The 18,623-nt window shown below is 39.9% G+C and overlaps 1 protein-coding gene across 4 annotated transcripts in view; it reads right to left on the reverse strand.

The window, feature by feature from the left end:
• Positions 1-1,046: 1,046 nt before the first annotated feature.
• The window catches only part of osbpl3b (oxysterol binding protein-like 3b), a 32,505-nt gene continuing 14,928 nt past the window's right edge, over positions 1,047-18,623 (reverse strand). For 3 of the 4 annotated variants that reach the window (XM_046044402.1, XM_046044403.1, XM_046044405.1), the window contains 21 exons: positions 15,142-15,258; positions 14,010-14,063; positions 13,538-13,651; positions 13,136-13,300; positions 12,839-12,962; positions 11,428-11,531; positions 11,004-11,096; positions 10,756-10,915; positions 9,911-10,041; positions 9,138-9,239; positions 7,838-7,975; positions 7,193-7,286; positions 6,753-6,997; positions 5,146-5,283; positions 4,978-5,041; positions 4,784-4,862; positions 4,489-4,633; positions 3,100-3,244; positions 2,869-2,995; positions 2,116-2,238; positions 1,047-1,931 (listed from right to left, as the gene is read on the reverse strand). In XM_046044402.1, coding sequence (XP_045900358.1) covers positions 1,835-1,931; positions 2,116-2,238; positions 2,869-2,995; positions 3,100-3,244; positions 4,489-4,633; positions 4,784-4,862; positions 4,978-5,041; positions 5,146-5,283; positions 6,753-6,997; positions 7,193-7,286; positions 7,838-7,975; positions 9,138-9,239; positions 9,911-10,041; positions 10,756-10,915; positions 11,004-11,096; positions 11,428-11,531; positions 12,839-12,962; positions 13,136-13,300; positions 13,538-13,651; positions 14,010-14,063; positions 15,142-15,258 — 2,559 coding nt within the window. In that variant the 3' untranslated portion in view covers positions 1,047-1,834. The remainder of the gene's footprint in view (positions 1,932-2,115; positions 2,239-2,868; positions 2,996-3,099; positions 3,245-4,488; positions 4,634-4,783; positions 4,863-4,977; positions 5,042-5,145; positions 5,284-6,752; positions 6,998-7,192; positions 7,287-7,837; positions 7,976-9,137; positions 9,240-9,910; positions 10,042-10,755; positions 10,916-11,003; positions 11,097-11,427; positions 11,532-12,838; positions 12,963-13,135; positions 13,301-13,537; positions 13,652-14,009; positions 14,064-15,141; positions 15,259-18,623) is intronic. The other variant, XM_046044404.1, reaches the window with a different exon arrangement.

The following is an 18,623-nucleotide window of genomic DNA, read 5'->3' on the forward strand; positions in this document are numbered from 1 at the left end:
GATATAGTTATAGATGTAGTTACATAGTTTTACAGTACACAGTATCACGTATGTACCAAATTTCTTTCTTTTCCTAAAGGACATATTAAGTAAGGTTAAGGTTAAATAGTACACTATTCTGGACTCATTTGAAGCAAAAATGATCAGTGCACCACATTAATTATGTTTTTGTGTTTTTTTACTCAGACACTGCATCACCCACCATTGGTTTATATATTGAAGATAAGAAGACGGTGACAGGAAACTGTAACATATCTTATCCAGATGATTTACAACAGCACGACCAAGTTCCTCGATGTATTTGTACTGCCTATGCTGTGATGGCTATTTGTTGCCACCTAGCGTTTCAGGGCTCCATAGGACGTTCGTTACAGTAAAGCAAAACGTGGAGTTGTATGGACAAGAAGTTTGATGAATGTTCAAGATGACTTGAGGCAGTAAACAGTTAACATCTGAATGACTCAGCCACAATAAGAACTGTATATTATGAGTTGTACATGGTATCTATGTCAAGGTTCCAATTTGGAAAACACAATCTGAGGGCAACCCATGAGATTATCATTACAACCCTAAGTAAAAAAAATCATTGAGTGATATTTCACCCTTGCCCCACACACAGTGATGGATCTATGTTATTGAGACTCACCTTGTTACATCAGATAATATGAACAGTTGAGTAACAAGCACAGGCAAGGGCTCTTTCAAGATAATAATGGTCCCACACACACTGAACTTTGCACGTGTTTGTCCAAATGGCTTTCATAACCTCACAAGGTAAAAGAGCATACATACAACATAATTGAACTGTCATGGGGTATTCCTTTTGCACACAATATGATGGCACTGAGAAGAAGAATGGAGCTGATCTGACGACACAAAATGGACTTCCTCTTCTGTGGACACATAAGCTCTGAAACTGATGAGTCAGATGTTTTCTCTTTGCCTGTTGGTATGTTTAACCAGCATGTATGATGGAAATGATGATAATGGTCTGGTTCATTGCTTTCAGTGTTCTTAACAAACAGACACAAATGACTCCACACAAATAAAGCATCAGAGATTTTATTTGAGCTCACGGAGCATAGTTTTGGACACTTTTGGTCCCAAAGCCCAGGGTCGGGTTAGACAACGGTGCAATAGATAGATTGAAAAATGACTGGACTGGATATTTGCTACTGATGCTCATAGTTGCACAATCATTCACCCAGTTATAGCAAAAAGCAGTAATTACCTTTATGAGACAGAGAGAAAAGCTGAGTAAGGATATAAAGATCTTTTAAACAAGCATTGTTTGGTCTTAATAATTCCTTACAATTAAAAAAAAGATCTCAGAGATGCAACAAAAATAAATTAAACAATATGAGTACAACGAGTAAGGCATCAGGCAGGTGCAGAATAAACATCATATGTGTACACTTAATCAATGGCATATCAAAGCTAGTTTATCTCAGAGGTAGAGAATGTCCGTGATAAGACGACAGCTAAAGTGACCAGTTGTTCAGTACATTTTAAGCTAGTGTTGACCAGTTATGATAAGGATTTATCCTCCTTTATACCAAGTAGTTTTGCTTTTCTCAGTGGTACAGTGTAACATATCAGGTGAAAATGTGGGCAATATTTGCCAAAATGTATCAACATTCTTATCATATGTTTGCATAAACATGTTTACACAACTTAAGCACTTGCTATTAAGGCAATAACTTTGATGAACTGCAATAAAGAAGACCAGCACTAAATGTGTATGGTAAGGCTAGGATACAAACATCATCAGAACCAGCCTGGATCACAGTAGAAGTTGTGCAGGGCGACATGTGTGAGATCTGCATTTCACGGGTCACCACAGCGTAAGAAAATCTACGTGGGTAAAGCCAGGGTCCTTCCTTAGATCCCAGTATGTGTTGTTGCTCACCCAGGTATCATCCTTTAACTTCCTGTGGAGGCAGAACGAAAGCAAGAATAGTAAATAGTGAATACTGTGAAAGGTAGTTGAGTAAATTGACACTGAAAATTATGACACAGGCTGCTGTTACAGTGACAAGCAGCAAATAACATGACATGCTCGCTTTCCCATAAATGACTTAGTAAAAAACTAACAAATCTGGATATTTAGGCTACCTGAAGAATTTAGGTTGATGTGTTACGTTGCTCTCCTCCAGGACTCTCCGTCTCTCCCTCTGCAGCTGTTCAATCCTCTGTTTGTGCTCCTCTGCAGCCTCCAAGTTTCCCTCCTCCAGCAGTCTGCCAGGGTGACAGACTCATTCATTATGCAGACATGGTAAAACATTCATCTTCAATACTCATGTTTAATCTTCCCTAGTGTTTTTCGTTTCGCATCATTACAGTAAGATAACATAATTAACCATAAAAAGGAAAACACATAACTCAGGATATTAAAGGACTAGCAGCAGGGTCATTTTTTTTACTTTGATGGCAAAGTGGAGAGTGCTTCTTCTTTCTGTGGCGTCTTGTGGTAGCAGTGACGAGTTTACAGACTTAAACTTTAAAATGTGAGCTAAAATTAGTTTAATGAGTCTGAAAGCCTCCACAGTTACTTACTATTCTTAACATGAATAGTGATGCACCTATTTTTGTGCTATTTTGATCAGAGGGTTGGGTGAGCATTTTTCAAGATAACGTGTCAAGTGGGCATGAGATGCATGATGTCAGATTATAAAAAGGTGTGTTGCTCAGATATTCACTGGCATGTGATGGTTTTCACATCAGATGTCTTAACTGTTTTGACCAGGATTGTGTATCTTTAATCCCAATGAAACAATTGTGTTTCCCTTTTATGTGAGAAATCAGGTTATTGTAAGGTATCAGTCCTTAAGTGCATGTGAATACATTGATGCATTTTTTTCCTCTTACCTTTGGTCCACACGTAGTCTGGTGTCTGTGGGTGGTAGCAGCAGTTTCAGGGAGGGGTCCAGCTCGTTCAGTTCAATAGCAAACTTGGTGAAACCATAGTACTGCTCATGGTCTACTGGCATTGCATCTACATTGCACACATATAATATCCACTGTATCAGATACTGTAATATGAAGATGTGCATTGTAAAAAGGCTGTCAGTGCATTCTCGTGAAAGAAACTTGGCATACTTGCTCTCCAGATGCATGTGGCTGAGGGCGGGTCTCCACAGAATACTGCTTCGTGCCACTTTCCAAAGAGTTTGTGGATGACCTTCCCTTTCTTATCCATGATAGTTCCCTCCACCTCATTCACACTTGAATTCCAGTATTTGGCCTGTGAAAAGAATTGACAGTTGTAAAAGAATATAATGTTCAACAATAGGTCTCCTTGACTCATGGAGAGGAGTATGTGATTAGAAGTGACTATGCAGCAATCATGATATTGTCCTCTTGCTGTCAGCAGGTGCTGCTGTTGGGTAAACCATCTTGAATAATCCTGTGTGTGTTGCTGGGCTGGTGTGTTTAACAAGAGATGAGGATGCATAATGACTTCTGACATGACTTGACTTGATATCCTGCACAGCTTCAGGAGGTCTTTCAAAGGGGCACATGCTAAAGCAATTAACCTTCTCCTCTCAGTGAAGGCTTCCATAAATCAAACATCGAAAACATCGAGGGGTTCTTGCTGGCATTGCAGGTGAGGAGAACCATCTGTGTAGAGTTTTTATGGTTACTATGGCTGCGGGTGGCTTATATACATGGAAAATGCCTTTTCACTGCTTGGATGTTATGTTGATCAAACCCCCAGGGTTCATAGAGGGGAGTCTACCAACGGAAACATAAGTTGAATGAGAGACAGGAAAGTAAGAGATCACTACAGTATGAAGAATGGATATTGTGGCGTATGAATCACTGTATTTAATGTAATAGATACACATGTCTGGAAGTGGTATGCGGGTGTGGCATCTCTCCCTAAGGCTGAATGCTTCTGCTGTTACTGGCCTACTTGGGATTCCATATGTTTTCTCTAACATGTTTCCAGTGTGTGATCTAGCAAAGCTATTTTCAGTGCAAAGCGTCTCTTCATCCCAACCATTGCTCTGTAGCCCAAAGTGAATGTAAACACAGCTACTTTGGTTATATAATGAATGCAAGACACTACCTGATATTTACATTATAAATTATACTATGACAAGCAACATTGAACTACAAATCAGTTCAAGGCATCTTCTTCAGGTACACTTTAAATAGACATCACATTACATTTATTTAGCTGACGTTTTTTTTCCAAAAAGCGGCTCAAAATAAGTGGATTCAACCATGTGGGATGCAACGCTAAAAATGCAAGAATCACGTTCAGCTTCAGCAAATATGCTGAACTACTTCAAATGCTACATCTAAAAACAATAAGATACAGATAGTTGGGAACAACAAGGTTTCTGTATGGGCCAAGGTGTATATTCAAGTTACTGTCATTTAGACTATACACAGGGCAAGTGCACAGTAGATTTGCATCTAGCTCACAAAGGAATGGAAAAATACTATGTAGAGTTAATATGATCCTCAATATTGCCTCACCTTAACAAAAGTGATCTTGCACTGACAAATATCATTGCTGGTGTTTCGGATGGTGATCTCGCCATAGTGCTCAATCCAGCGCTGTCCGCTGAGAATGTTGTGGATGCAGGACGTCACCTTGTTCCACTCGTAGTGGTCTCCAAATCTATAAAAAAAGGTAAGTGAAACCAACATTCGTTTTAACTTTTAACTTGACACCTGCAGTCAGATATTGCTTCTTAATTGACATGGCCATTGGTTTGTACAGTCTGTGTGTCTGTCAAGTCCTAGATTAAAAGAGGCAGCAGAGACTCACCCCGGCAGAGTTACATGAGTGGTACCCACAGGAACAATCTCCATTGACTTCCCCCAGAACTTGTTCTTACACCTCACATCTATAAAATCAAAACAAGCAATTGTACACATTAACATTCCTCTTGGACAACAGGCTAATATTAAAATCTGAACATACACTGACAATGGATCAGACTCATTTCTATATTCCACTACCTTGCCAGAAGATGAAGTTTTTAGACTCTGCATGGCAAGCAGAAATTGGTGGATGATGGCTGACCTGACGATGGAAAACAGGAACAAACAGCTGAGTTAGTAAATTGATTCACTGCAGTATTATTAGAATACTGTGATTGTTAAATTGTTGTTAGCACAGATGGATACCTGCTCTGCAACAAATCGAAAGCCTTTATCTGGCCGGTCACATTCATATGTCTCTCCCAGAACGGGGTTGAAAGGCTTTCCCCCAGTTCTGTAGTAGCTGGATGCATAACCAGATACAACAAACGTAGCTATGTATTTCTGCACAAAGAGACACCGATAAAGTTAGTAGTGCCTTATTTGTCATTTTTATTACAGAATAATGACTCACCTTAACTGAGGCGGAGCAAAAAGCATAACTGTAACATCAAATTTATCTTGTGAATAAATTGTAAAAATAATTAATTGAGACTACCAGTATGTTGAACTATCTGAGCTACAGCATCAATTCAAAGTGCCACATATCATTGGTTCATAATCTGTGTCAAATCACATTCTGATTCTCAGCGGTTCTAATTCCTCTCCATTTTACTGTAATGAGCAGAGTAACTGTCTGAATACTCCTCTAATAGTTGCACTGAGCCAAGAGAGCACTGATAATTGCTTCAACAGCATAATGGGGGGCCACACAGTGGAGCTGACACCGGCTTCTTCAACTGCTTTTCATTTCCATTTATATACTTCATATAAACTTGTCCTTTATAACTCCACAGGCTGTACCGCTACACCTCCCACACAAAAATGAAAAAACTTTCAACCAACAAACTCCATCACTCCAAAGTCAGTCAATACAAGACAGAGATTAGGGTTTCTACCACAAGTGTAATAAGCAGGGCTGGCACAAGCTCTAGCACCTCTGCCAGCAGGTTACTAGATTCTAAAGGAATGTGTAATTCCTGGCTCCTACAATCGTGCTTGATAATCACTTTAATCTAGTTTGGCTGATGTAACTGTCAGTTTATGCTTGTAATAGTTACTGTACGCTGTTTGTATTGATGGACTTTTCTAGCTTCTGACCATTAAAGAATAGTTTATTACTTCAGAAGATTAATAGCACTCTCATGTCTTTGTGATTATTATTAAGCTAGAGGCAGCAGGTGATTAGCTTAGCTTACCATAAACATTGAAAACGGGGGAAATCAGCTAGTCTGGTTTTATCCAATGTTTAGAAAATCTGTTTGTGTGCAGATTAAACAAAAAGATATACCATGTGAATAAGGGAGCTTTAAAGGTGCTGGTTGGTAATTTTTGTTTCACTTTGGAGAAAGACAGGCTATCTGTTTCCCCTGTTTCCAGTCTTTATGCTAAGCTAAAATAATCGTCTGATAGATATGACAGATATAGCATAAATCTTCTTATCTAACTCTTGGCAAGAAATCAATAAATATATTCCCCAAAATGTTGAAGTATTCCTTTAATAAAGAAAGAAAACAAAGCCAATAACTTTTATTTCTTTATGGCAACCCCTTTTCTTATTTAACATGGGCTCATAAAATGCACAAGCAGCATGAACTCTAGTTTAACCTTGGCTCTTTCTGGTCTGGGAGTTGATGAAGAGAAAAACTGTTTCTGTTTTAACATGTCTCAAAAAGTTTTGCCACACTAGCTTCACAAACAGCAACTGCTTCTGTCAGAGGAGGCCCATTAACTGCTGAAAGTGGACAAGTGGTGATCTGAACAAAAAAGACTGCACACACACTCAAATAGCAAACAGTGATTTGCCATCTCACCATACGTTCAAAAGGGTCCTGTGTGTTAGCAGCCATGTCTAGCAGCTCACTGCACTCCAGCTCCTCACACAGTCTCTGCAGGGTGTTGAGTGGCTCATTAAGTTGCACAGGCATAGCCACCTTGGACAGGTCTTTGCCAATGTTGTTCCTGAGTATGTTCCACAGGCTGATGGTGCTGTTGTTGGGGCTGGGTGATGGCAGACAGGATCTACGCTGACAAAGGACAGTGCCTTCTTCCACAGAGTCTGGGAACAGATGGATAAAAGGTCATGAGAGACAGCTCATTGTGTGGTGAATAACTAGTGAATAAATGGTAAGCCAGTGTAAAAAAAATTACATTTGTAACTGAATGCATTTAATTGCACTAAGATATTGTATTTACATTTTTACTGAATGTAGCATTCAATACATGTCCGATAGCTCTTTGTCCAGTAGTTTACCTGAGTTTGGTCTCTCATTTTCTGTTTCATTGCTGAAGTTGTCAATGGAAATGTTGTCACTAATGTCACTAATGTATGAGTCATCCTCTGATACCTAAAAAAAAACATTCAAACTTTTAGGTCATAGATAATAGATACATTTTTAATACCACCTGCACAGAGAGACTGTGCAGGGCTCTTTCAACATCCTGTCACATCAGCAGAAGATCTAATGCGTTGGAGATGAATGGTTCCTTGGGACCTGGTGACAAATTTGCACTTCGGCTTGCTGTATTTTTAGATTAAAGTAATTAACTTTTATTTTAACATTGCTTCTGCTTCAGCTACAATCTGACCAAGCACGGAATAACAGAGGGCAGAGTTGTTTTATGACAAGATAAGTCAAAAGGCATGTTTTTCTCTTTGCATTAGAACAGCACTGAATTATAACAATGTTTTAGACCCAACTGTCTGGATAAAGTTTTCCCTTTATTTTTTCATGCAACTCCTACAACAAACAATAGTAGCAGCAGAAATGGCATTAATGCTTTGGTTGTAAATAAGACAAATTACTCCATCAAAAGTAATTTCATTATGCTATCACACAGCCCTAAACGTCAGTTTATGCCATTAAGTAACAGACACATCAGTACAACTGTAACCTACCTCATTTTCAGAGGAACTAGCAGACAACAGAACTTCCTGTGCATCAAAGAACTCGGACAACGATTCTGTGATTGAAGCTCTGCTCTCATTGGACACTTGGTGTACGAGGGGATGGGATTCATCAACAGACTCCTGTTTCTAGGAGACACAGCGTGCATAGCTATATTTTAAGAACAAGAAAAAGGGCAACATCATCATAGCCAGGAGGGGTGGCAATCACAGGGCAATTCAGAATATGATACAATCATAATGTGAGGATAATGAGAGTATCACAGCACACAAAAACCTGCAATGCATGCAATATATTGAAAGACAGTCATGTATATTAACGTGTATTATAATTTGAGTGTTACTGAGGAAGTTACCTTAAAAAATGTTCACAAAGCAAACATCAATCAGTACACTGTATTTACTTTTATTGGCTTCTGACAGAAAAAGTTTGAGAACAACTGATGTAAATTAAGTATTCTTCTGGAAGTGTAGACCCATTTCACAATATATAAAGAATATACTGTATCAATCAGATGTATTTCTAGAGACTGTGTCACACTATACCACTGTATTAATTATAACAAGCCAGTGAGAAGTGCAAGTGTGCAACAAATGTGCATTCCCACTCTTATGCAATATTGCAAATCCTGTCTGACAAGTTAAAACATAAAACAAGGTGCACGCTTAAAATGGATTCAAAACATGACATAACCAATGACAAAATAAAGCATCATCCACAGAACCACAGATGGAAGTGAGCATGCCCCTCTACCCTTGGTTATTGATGAAGCCTATTATTTGGCCTGGAGACAATCCCAGGGAGGCACATTTGTTTTGCACTTTGTCTTCAACAAATTTACAGGCACATAATTAAGTAGATCAGCTCACACTCTCTGGTCAGCAAATCTGATTAAATGAGCAAAGAGTAGCTTCCTTTAGAAGACGATAATGTGCCAGGTAGTCAGAAGTCTTCCACTGAGCAGTGTGATGTGTGTACACAACCACAGGACTGAGAGAGGAAGCACTTAGTCATAGCAAAGAATGGAAATACATTTGAGACATTTTTATTTGAGGGGGCAGTGTTCCCTGAAAAGTGTGTAGTGAAGTCACTGTCATTATAAAACAAAGTGGGTCGAGTGAGGGGGTAAGAGGAGAGCGGCATTTGTTGAATTTGGATGAAAAGGAAAGGACAGCTCATTCATTCTGTGGCAAATTCTGGATTGGGTGGGGTGAAAATAAAGACGGAGATATTAATAATCATTGTGATGGTGGGGGAAAGGGAGTAGAGTCACTGTATTCCTGCACCCACCTGCACAGTGGCAGTGAGATTTATTAGAGTGGGCTCTACGATGTGGGACTCGGCATGAATCTTGCACAGGCGCTCTCTCAGCTCAGAGTTCTGGGCTAAAGCCTGGAAAAATAACCAGTGTAAACATTGTTTATAGCGCACACCACACCAATTATGCTGTAAATTTACTCTAATAAACTCTGCCCTAATTTACATCTCAGAACTGTGTTTCCTTTCAGCTAAACTGTCTCAAACTCAGGCTGTAAACATGCCATTCATTTCGATGATAGTGACATTTGTTTGTGTTATCATTGCAGACGTTGGACAGGTAGCCACGGGAGTCCAATCTAAATTACTCACCCATTGCTGACCCTTTGTGAGGGAGAGTAGGTAGAAGCTGAGTAACCACGAAGAAAAGCTAACACCCAGCAGGGTGCTTAAAGTCAAAGGAATGTGTTGCCGTAACGAGCACAGACGTTCTACTGTGGCAAAAGAAGTCAGCATGACAATGAACGTGTGCAACCAAAAGACAGAAAATAGAAAAGGCCTATGGGTGGGAGGCAGCAGCCACAGGAAACATGACTGTTGAACGTGGTTCAGGTGGGCAGACATCACCCCAGCAGCTAGTGATTCCTCTAAGAGGCTCATCAATGTGTCACGCCTGACAAGTGGTGTGGGAGGACACGACATCTGAGAGGAGTCTAACAGTCTAAAAGAAAGTGGAATGCCTAACCTATTTCTACTGACTGATAACATTTATGAGTCTGTGTGCGAGTGTGTGTTATTTCACGTACCGTTGCCAGTGAGTTCTTCAAACCAACAACCTGCGGGGAGGTAGGGGGACACGTTTCGTGGTCCAAACATTGTTTTAATCTCTCTCTCTCAGATGTTAGGGAACCCAGGGCTGACTTCATGGTTGCATGCACTGCGGCAACAAGAGAAAAAGAGGGGAGCTTTAACTGCAAACCAATTTGTATTCATTTCAGAGGAATGCCGATCCTGTCTTTGTTTTATGATATTTGTTTTACCACGCACTTCATAATTGGTGCTTGGGAAGCGACATTATTGAAGGTGCTGACAATATTAATGCATCACTGTATTTGATTAAGCCCATCACACATCCATAGCTTCATAATTCTAAATGTGCATTAATGTTGCAATATAAATGCCAGAAAAATCTACAGACGTTTCCTGTAGCAACTTTAAACCCATTTTACAGATAGAGTGGGAATTGTGGTGCCATTTTATAAAACATAAATTATTCTCATTATGCCATGTCAAGCATGGAATCTGAATATAAATATCACTGAGAACATGTAAACTTCTCACTTAGAAACAGCTAGCAGACATCATCAGAATCCTAATGAATGAAAACTGAGCAGTTTTTCAGTAATTAACAGCTGCCATTGCTGCACCAGTGTCACCTCCATTCATTTAAAAACAACACCATGCCAGCCCTAGATTTCTTGTAAATAAGACAGCCGGCAAACAGATTTATTGGAAGTTGCTGAAACGTCTGACAAATGTGCAAGTTTCTCTCACTTTACAAAAACATTTCCTTAAAATCCTGAATATGTCTATTATACTTATCCAAATCTAACTGTAAATTAAAATGACCAGCTCATTATATTCAACTCACAATTGGTGGCAACACGGCAGAAGTCCTCCTGCAGCTTGGCCACGTCAAAAGCGGAATCCAGGGATTCAGTGTCAGCCTTGTCATTGCCGAGTGCAGCGGTGGAGAGGTTGGGGTTAGAGGCATGGAGGCGGATAGAGCCTGTGGAGATGCAACTGGGTACCTGCAGTAGAGATGGAGGAGTAGAGCTTGGAGGGGCTCATACTAAAAAAAGATGAAGTATGATCACACTTCATTATCACATTGATCACCTGCAGAGTTGTTTTGACATCTTTGTTGTAGTTTTTAGTGCGCCATTTTCTTGGAAGTCTCTTTTCCTTCTTGGGGCTGTCAAATGTGGATGTCTGGTGAACATAAGGGAAGGTACTGATGATCTCTTTCTTTTAAGAAAGGCTTTTCATAGGAAATGTTTCTCTGGCGGTGAGGAAGCAATACATTCTATATTTAGTAGCAAATAATTTGAGGGCAACAAAAAATAGTGGTGGAGAGAAATGATTAAAGACGAAACAAGACAAGCTACTTGGTGTAAACTTCTGAGACATCTGGTTAGTTTGGATGTGATTGGATTCATTTACTACACTATCCGTTTTTCAGACTTAATCTTGATTTGCAATTATGATGAACAAACCTAGTCTGCATTTAAAAGAAGAAAGCAATCAGAAATAAAGTGCTGACCTGGAGTGCTTGGATAGATGGAGCAGAATAGGTGCGGTGGAGGACTTCCATACTCTGAAGCAGGTGGTTGAGCTCCAGCAGGTAGGCCTCACAGACTGACAAATCTGTTGAGGGTAGGAAAAATATTCACAGTGAGAAGATAAGTGGGCAAAGAGTAAAAGAAAGAGGTAAGAAATAAGGAGCAGCATGCAAGCATTTGCATGTACTGGTCTGTTCAAACTTCCATAGGCTTAAGATGGAAATGCTTAAGAGTTTACTTCTCCTGCCAAGATAAAGCTCTTTCCTTTTGCTTGTTTTTGAAGTAGCAGCAGGAGGGCAAACCTGTGCTAACCAATCCTAGACTTCACACAGTACCACAAACAGAACAACTCCTAACTCAGTCCGCCTCATAAATAGGAGAAGGTGGTGATATATCAAGTTGCAGCTCAGGTGGACTAACAGAGCACGCAAGTCACTCACTCGTTTTATAGACATTACTGTCAGCAACAAAACTCTTTTAACAGACAGAAAGCTTCCTTGATATTCTTATAGTTTATGTAGGCCACTTTCCCCCCTAATCCCTGGCTTGGACAGTGTTTCAGAAGAGGAAGTGGCATGAACAGATATATTTTGGCATCTGAATATAAACTTTAATGAGTGGTGGCAAACAGCTAAATAAGTGGCATTCCTAACTACTGTATGTGTATTTACTGTTTATAAATATATGACCTAGTAGCAGCTTTTCCAACCTTTCCGGTTGTTCACTTCACAGTTGGGGGAAATGTTGACAGGACACATCATCAGAATCATAATGAATGAAAACTGAGACAAACAGTTGTTTTCAATAATCTATAGCTTTATTTCTTTATAAAGACATGCCAGTTCTATCTTCTATTTTACTTGCAAATAAGCCAACAGGCAGACAGGTTTATTGGAAGTAACTGAATCACTTTAAAAATGTACAAATGAAAAGGCTGGACTCATTCAAGGCTAGATCTCCTGCCTCTCGTCATTGGCAACTTTACTATAACTTGGAGGCTCTGAATAGAACACAAACCTACCCGGACACTAAATAATTCTCCAACTTAGAAGCAGCAACCTCTATGTGGGTTTATGTTTATTCATTATTTTTCTCAGGCTTGATCATCCACCTTGAAATGTCCAGATGCCTGACTTATCCAGTACAAGAATACATCTTACAGTTTAAGTAAAAGTGTAAATTATGTCATTATGACTACCTGGCCACCTAACCTGTGCTAAATCAGACCTTGACATGTTATCATCTATAAGAAACCAAGAAGGAGTGATTTGAAAGTCACATAAAATTGTGTAAAATTAAAATAAAAATAATTGTATGTATGTGAAAGAAGTGCATCAGGTACCAATGAGTGTGAGGAAGATCCACAAATCAAGGACAGCTCTGTTGTCTCACCTTTAGAGCACTTGCTCATGTCGTCAGATGACTGGAGCCAGGCTGCTACTTTGGCCTGGCTGTTGCAGCTTAAAGGGAAGGACGCTGCAGAAAGCACTGTAGACTGCCTTCGTAAAGACATGCACTGCAATAGCAAACAGACCCAAAGGTCAGTCCAAAAACAATTTGCTTTCTTGATAAAATTCTCCAGTATGGGCTCTTCGACTTCAGTTTATATTGCAGATAAAATAATGATATGGATGAGCAGAAAGTATTCTCTGAGTTTCTACTTTAAAGAGACCACTCAGGTTTCATTACCTTTCTGACAGCAGCACTCTCAGCCACGCTAGGGGAGTTGGGGGAGGGGTAGTGGGTATAGTAGAAGGACTTCTCACTAGGGTACATAGCAATCTCATTTTGCCGATAGAGCCGATGGTGACGCAGCTTGGACACCCATTCATCAAACAGCTCCTGTGACTTAATCTGAAGAGCACATACCACAATCAGAAATCAGCACAAGGACAAGTAAGGTGGAAGAGGCGTGAAGGTGGAAAGACACACACAGGTGTGTAATTCTTCCTCACCCACATATACAACACATGTGACATGACATTTTAATGTTCCGGGAATCAAAAGGGAATAATCCCAATAATCCATGTTTTAACCCGCTCCCTGTAAATCTTTGTGGAGTGCCTTATATTCATCAGTCTTGTGTTTTACCTTCAGGTGATAGATGTTTTCCTCTGCATCAAGATCGATGCACTTGGCTTTCTTCTTAATGGCCATGACAGAGAGACCCACATCGATGCAGCCATGCAGTTTCCCTTTCTCTATCTGCAAGGCAACGTCAACAATGTTGTGACTATTGGACTGGAGATAATACAAAGGCAACAGGATGCTGCTCCAGCAGTAATGATCCTTTTATTTGCTCAGCCCTGGTCAAGTAGACCCTCTGCATGACTGATATCTAATTATGAGAAAGTGCCAGTTAAAATGCACCGTGTGATTCCTATCAATGATAATGATTTTTGTAAGGGAATGAGGGCCTTTTGTATCTACAGGCACAGATAGATATTCAGGAAAAGACAGCCAGCAGTACAAGGAGAACATTACAAAAGACAAAAGTGTCCTTTGTATTCTTCTGTAACTGACAAGACCACATAGGATGAAGGCCGCAGGCTTTTATACTCACATCAGCACTGCACTTGCCATACTTCAGGATGCCCTTGTCCAGGAAAAAGTATCTCTGTAGGGAGAAGGGAGGACAATGAGCGAATGTGATGCAGACGGTATGATATGCAACATCCCTGACAGCAAGTCTGAAGTCACTGCTCTGTGATCATGACAGCCTCTTGTTAATGTCTGTTAATGTCTCTGCGGTGAGATGTTTGTCATCCTAGGCTCTTGTCTGCCTATATTACTCTTCCTCTCACTCTGTTGCAATCTTTCTCCTTCACTCTCTTCCTAAATGTGATTCTTGGTGCTCTTACTGTACATCACCAGAATCAGACTGTTGCAAGCTCTAAGCCCTGAAAAGCTCTGACTGTAAGTCAATACTAAATGTATACAGCTCTATTAACCAACAGGCCATCAGCTAATGCATCTCTGAGGAACACCAAGATATCTAGGTTGTATCTTCTCAGTGAAAGCTTTTAGACAGGCACTGACCCAGGTCACATGTAACTCCTCTGTGTGTGAAACCATCTACCGAATAAGCTCATTAATTTAAAGCATAAATGAGTCAGTAGATTTTTTTGTAGAAGGAACCTGGAAAGCATAGGGTCAAATCAGGTAATGTAAATGTCCATCCATCTATCCATCGTCAACCGCTTATCCTGCGTTCAGGGTCTTGGGGGGCTGTAGCCAATCCCAGCTGACATTGGGCGAAAGGCGGGGTACACCCTGGACATGTCGCCAGTCCATCGCAGGAAATGTAAATATTATTTCTAAAAATACTTCATTAAGTCTATCACTCGGAGAATTGAGAATGTGTAAGGTAACTTAAGGCAGTGGTTCTCAAACATTTTGACATCAGGACCCCTAAACTGATACAAATTAGACCACGGACGGAAGATTTTGTCCCAGGGTCCCCCATCTAATAGGATTTTTGCTTTTAGAGTTTTATTACATAAAGTGTATGAAACCCATGACCAAAATAGTCAGACATTCTGTCACTGAGCTATGTATGGATAGAATTATAATGAAAATAAAGTATTCCACTTTTTGCTGGGGACCCTCTGGAACTACCTCAAGGACCCTTGGGGGTCCCCGGACCCCACTTTAAGAACCATTGATTTAAGGACCTTGCAGGTGTTGGATAATACCTTATGCCAACCCTTCATGGGCCACTTTCTCCTCTTTAGCATGTAGCCTTCCTGTTTCTGGGGCTCCAGGACATTGCTGAAGCCTCCACGCAGGCCCTCCACTATTTCCCAGCTGTCCTGTGGGCACAGATGTTTTATGAAAACTATGAGATTATAGACAGACATAAAGTGGCCAGTAGGTTTGGTAACATAAAATAAATGAATCATCAACACAATACAGTCAAGGTCTGAGTCAAAAGCATATTGTTGTCAGTAAGTGGGAGGCTGTGGGAGTGGGAGAGGAGACTTTAAATTATGCCCTGTGAGGTTTGGTGTCCAGTGCGGGGCTTCACAGACTACTTTCACCTCATGGTCCCATTTACAAAATTACCTTACCTGTCTAATCGGATGCTACATAATAATCATTTCCTGACTGAGATTAGAAAGCTCAAATCCCCTGCAAATACAGAGATTAAGATAATATTTCATCATAGACTAATCCAGATAGCTCTGTCGTGTACTTCAGCAGTGAGAATTCCAGGAAGGCAGCATAAATAGTAGAAACAGAGCGATTTGTAATATCTTTGTGGACACAGAGAATACTGAATCATTCGTACGTTATATGGCTTTTGGTTTATATTAGTGCTTAAACAATAAGTTGATTAATTAATTTTTTAATCAACAGAAATTTTTTATGCATCATTTAGAGGGGCACTCCACTGATTTTACACAGGTCTACTTAGCTTGTGAAAACAGTTGTACAATATCTTTTGTGGCTATGAAGAAGAAAAAATAAACCCTGATGATGTCATCAGGGTTATCTTGGGTATGGACATTCTTAATAAAAACTGGGGGTGTAGAGACATGGACATGACATGAAAGTATCCAAAGTGCATGCTCCTGGCCAGAGAAGGACTTTAGTACGCATGCTCTACAGGCCTTTTCAGTGTATGTGCCTGGTAAACAACTTTCATAGGAATGGATGGGGTGTCACAAAGTATCACAGGTATCATTCGCAACAAAGGCTAGAATAAAACTGGGAACCATATGGTTGCACAAATGCAACACATTGCCTGGCCCCTGGCTATCCAAACATGACTGTTTACATAATTTAAATTTAAATATATTTGGGTATTGTTAAATGGACAAAATCAGCAAATAGAAGACGTCACCTTGGGTATTTTATAGACCTAAGAATGAATCAATTAATCAAAAAACAAAAACAACAACAACAACATATTAACTGATCATCACATCAAAAATCATAAAGGTTCAGCCACTTGTTTGTATAGGGCAGAATTTTAGGATTATATCTTCATAAATGTATCCAAGTGGGTAAAAATGATGTTCACATCACAGCTATCCAGAAGGACTCTGGGTCCATAGCAGGGGTTTGAGGTGAGTCTGTGTTTGTTATCACATTCCTTCCCTGACTGTTCCAGTGAGTAAAAGTCCTGGCTTAATAAACTGTATCAGTAAGGGAGGCTGAATGGTGGAGGTGAGGCCGTCCGATATAAACCCCTCATTTGTGAAGGGGGTTGGTGGATGGAGAGGGCGTGACTTGTGGGTTATTCTTTCACTTTCCCTGAGCACTCTTGAAAGCTTCCCCTGACACAGTCATACAGTGAGTCACTGTCACACACTGCCTGAGCACATTTCTTCAAGGTCACGACACACTTTCAGAGAGAAAACCGTGACATGACTGACAAGACCACATGTGTGCTTACAGGGATAGCTCTCAACATAGGAAAATTGCATATCAAGAATGTTTCTAAAGTTGTCCAACACAGTGTACGCCTTGCTGTAGCTTTAAGATGGTTCGTGTAAAGAATGAGTAATATCATTCCAAAGCTAAAACATGAACCCAGATGATACAACTAGTGTGTGTACTCAAATTTAAATATTCAAAGATGTAAGTAGTTAAGAGGGGGTTGTGGGTTCCAAGAGGTCACTGCAGGAAATCACTACCCGTAATAATAATAAATTGAATTTGTATAGCGCTTTTCACAAACTCAAAGTAGCTTTACAGAGCAGATGCAGAAACATGCCAAAAAAACAAAAAAACAAAAAAAAAAACGGCTAGGGATAGACAGAGGTGAAAAGATGGGTCTTAAGGCGGGACTGGAAAATGGTGAGGGAGGTGTGGATTTCATGGGGGAGGGAATAAATAAATAAAACCCCCATGTGTCATTTTTACACTTTGTTTTTTTAAGCAGATTTTCTCACTTACAAACAGAGCCAAGTTAGAAGTTTCCCCCTCTTTATGCTAAGCTAAGCTAAGCTAATCGTTACCTGGCTTTTGGCAAGAAAGTGAATAAGCGTAAATGGCTACATTTATATAGGTGCTTTTACAGAAAGTGCTTAACAATGTTTATGCTGCTCATTCACCCATTCACACATTGATGTAGTGTCATTCACACACTGATGGCAGCGGACCGTTACGCAGGGTGCTGGACAACCATCAGGAGCAATTTGAGGTTCAGTCTTGCTCCACCTCCTGAGCCACAGCCACCCACATGTATTTCCCTAAACTAGTCATTTAAAGCATTGAGAATTACTTGTTTGAATTGACACATTAACTGACCACTTGTTGATGAGATATGGAAAACTGCTCATTTATGCAGTGTCAAGTATAAAACACACTGTGTAGATCAGTGGGTGTAAAGGAAGCAAATAGTGACTTTTTAAGTTAATTAGTGAACATGTAAGTCATGACACATATGACTTCGATTTTCTTTGAGGGATGTTAATAAATTTTTCATGGGTGATGTGAAACTCCGGTCCAGGCTTAAGAGGTTTGAAACTGTGATTTTAAGATTTGTTTGTTTGTTCAGAGGTTCTTTGCTAATGAAAACACTTTTTCAGTCCCTGTTTTCGTTGTTACTCTAAAGTGATGGACCACTAGTGTCTGTATGTCCTGCGGGCAGGACTGGAAAGAAACTTTATTACTTTCATTTCCAAACGGAAAAGCTATTGCCGCCTGGGTAATGAAAAATCTATGAGTTTGTGGCCTACAGATAAACGCTCAAGGCAAATGTAAGAGCAGTCTGTTCATTGTGCTAAGAGCTTCAGCAATTTGTGTGTGAGAGATCTACCTTTGTGGAAATTGTTGCAAAATGGCATTTTAGTAATTCAGGGCATTTTTAATACTGTGGTCTAAGACTGAGGCAGTGAAAGAAAGTCTTTCTCAAGTGGGGAGTTTAATCCTTGGTGCTGAAGATACAAAATGTCAAGAGAGATCAGATGAGTCTATCTCCTCAGACTTGTATTTATAAAGAGCATCTGAGAAAAAAGCAGGATCTTCTAGCAAACGTTTGTATGGTTATGGAATTTACTCTCCTCCCATGACAGGGAAATCCCTGAGGACAGGCAGTTGCTGTATCTGCAATTCACAAAAAGTATTAGATATATGTAAAAATATGTATACAAAAATTGTATTAGAAAAAAGAATGCGCAAATACCTAATAGTTCATACTTATTTAACCAGTGAACAGTGCATAACA

The sequence above is a fragment of the Micropterus dolomieu genome, linkage group LG03 (genome assembly GCF_021292245.1).
Source record: "Micropterus dolomieu isolate WLL.071019.BEF.003 ecotype Adirondacks linkage group LG03, ASM2129224v1, whole genome shotgun sequence".
NCBI classification, from domain to species: domain Eukaryota; kingdom Metazoa; phylum Chordata; class Actinopteri; order Centrarchiformes; family Centrarchidae; genus Micropterus; species Micropterus dolomieu.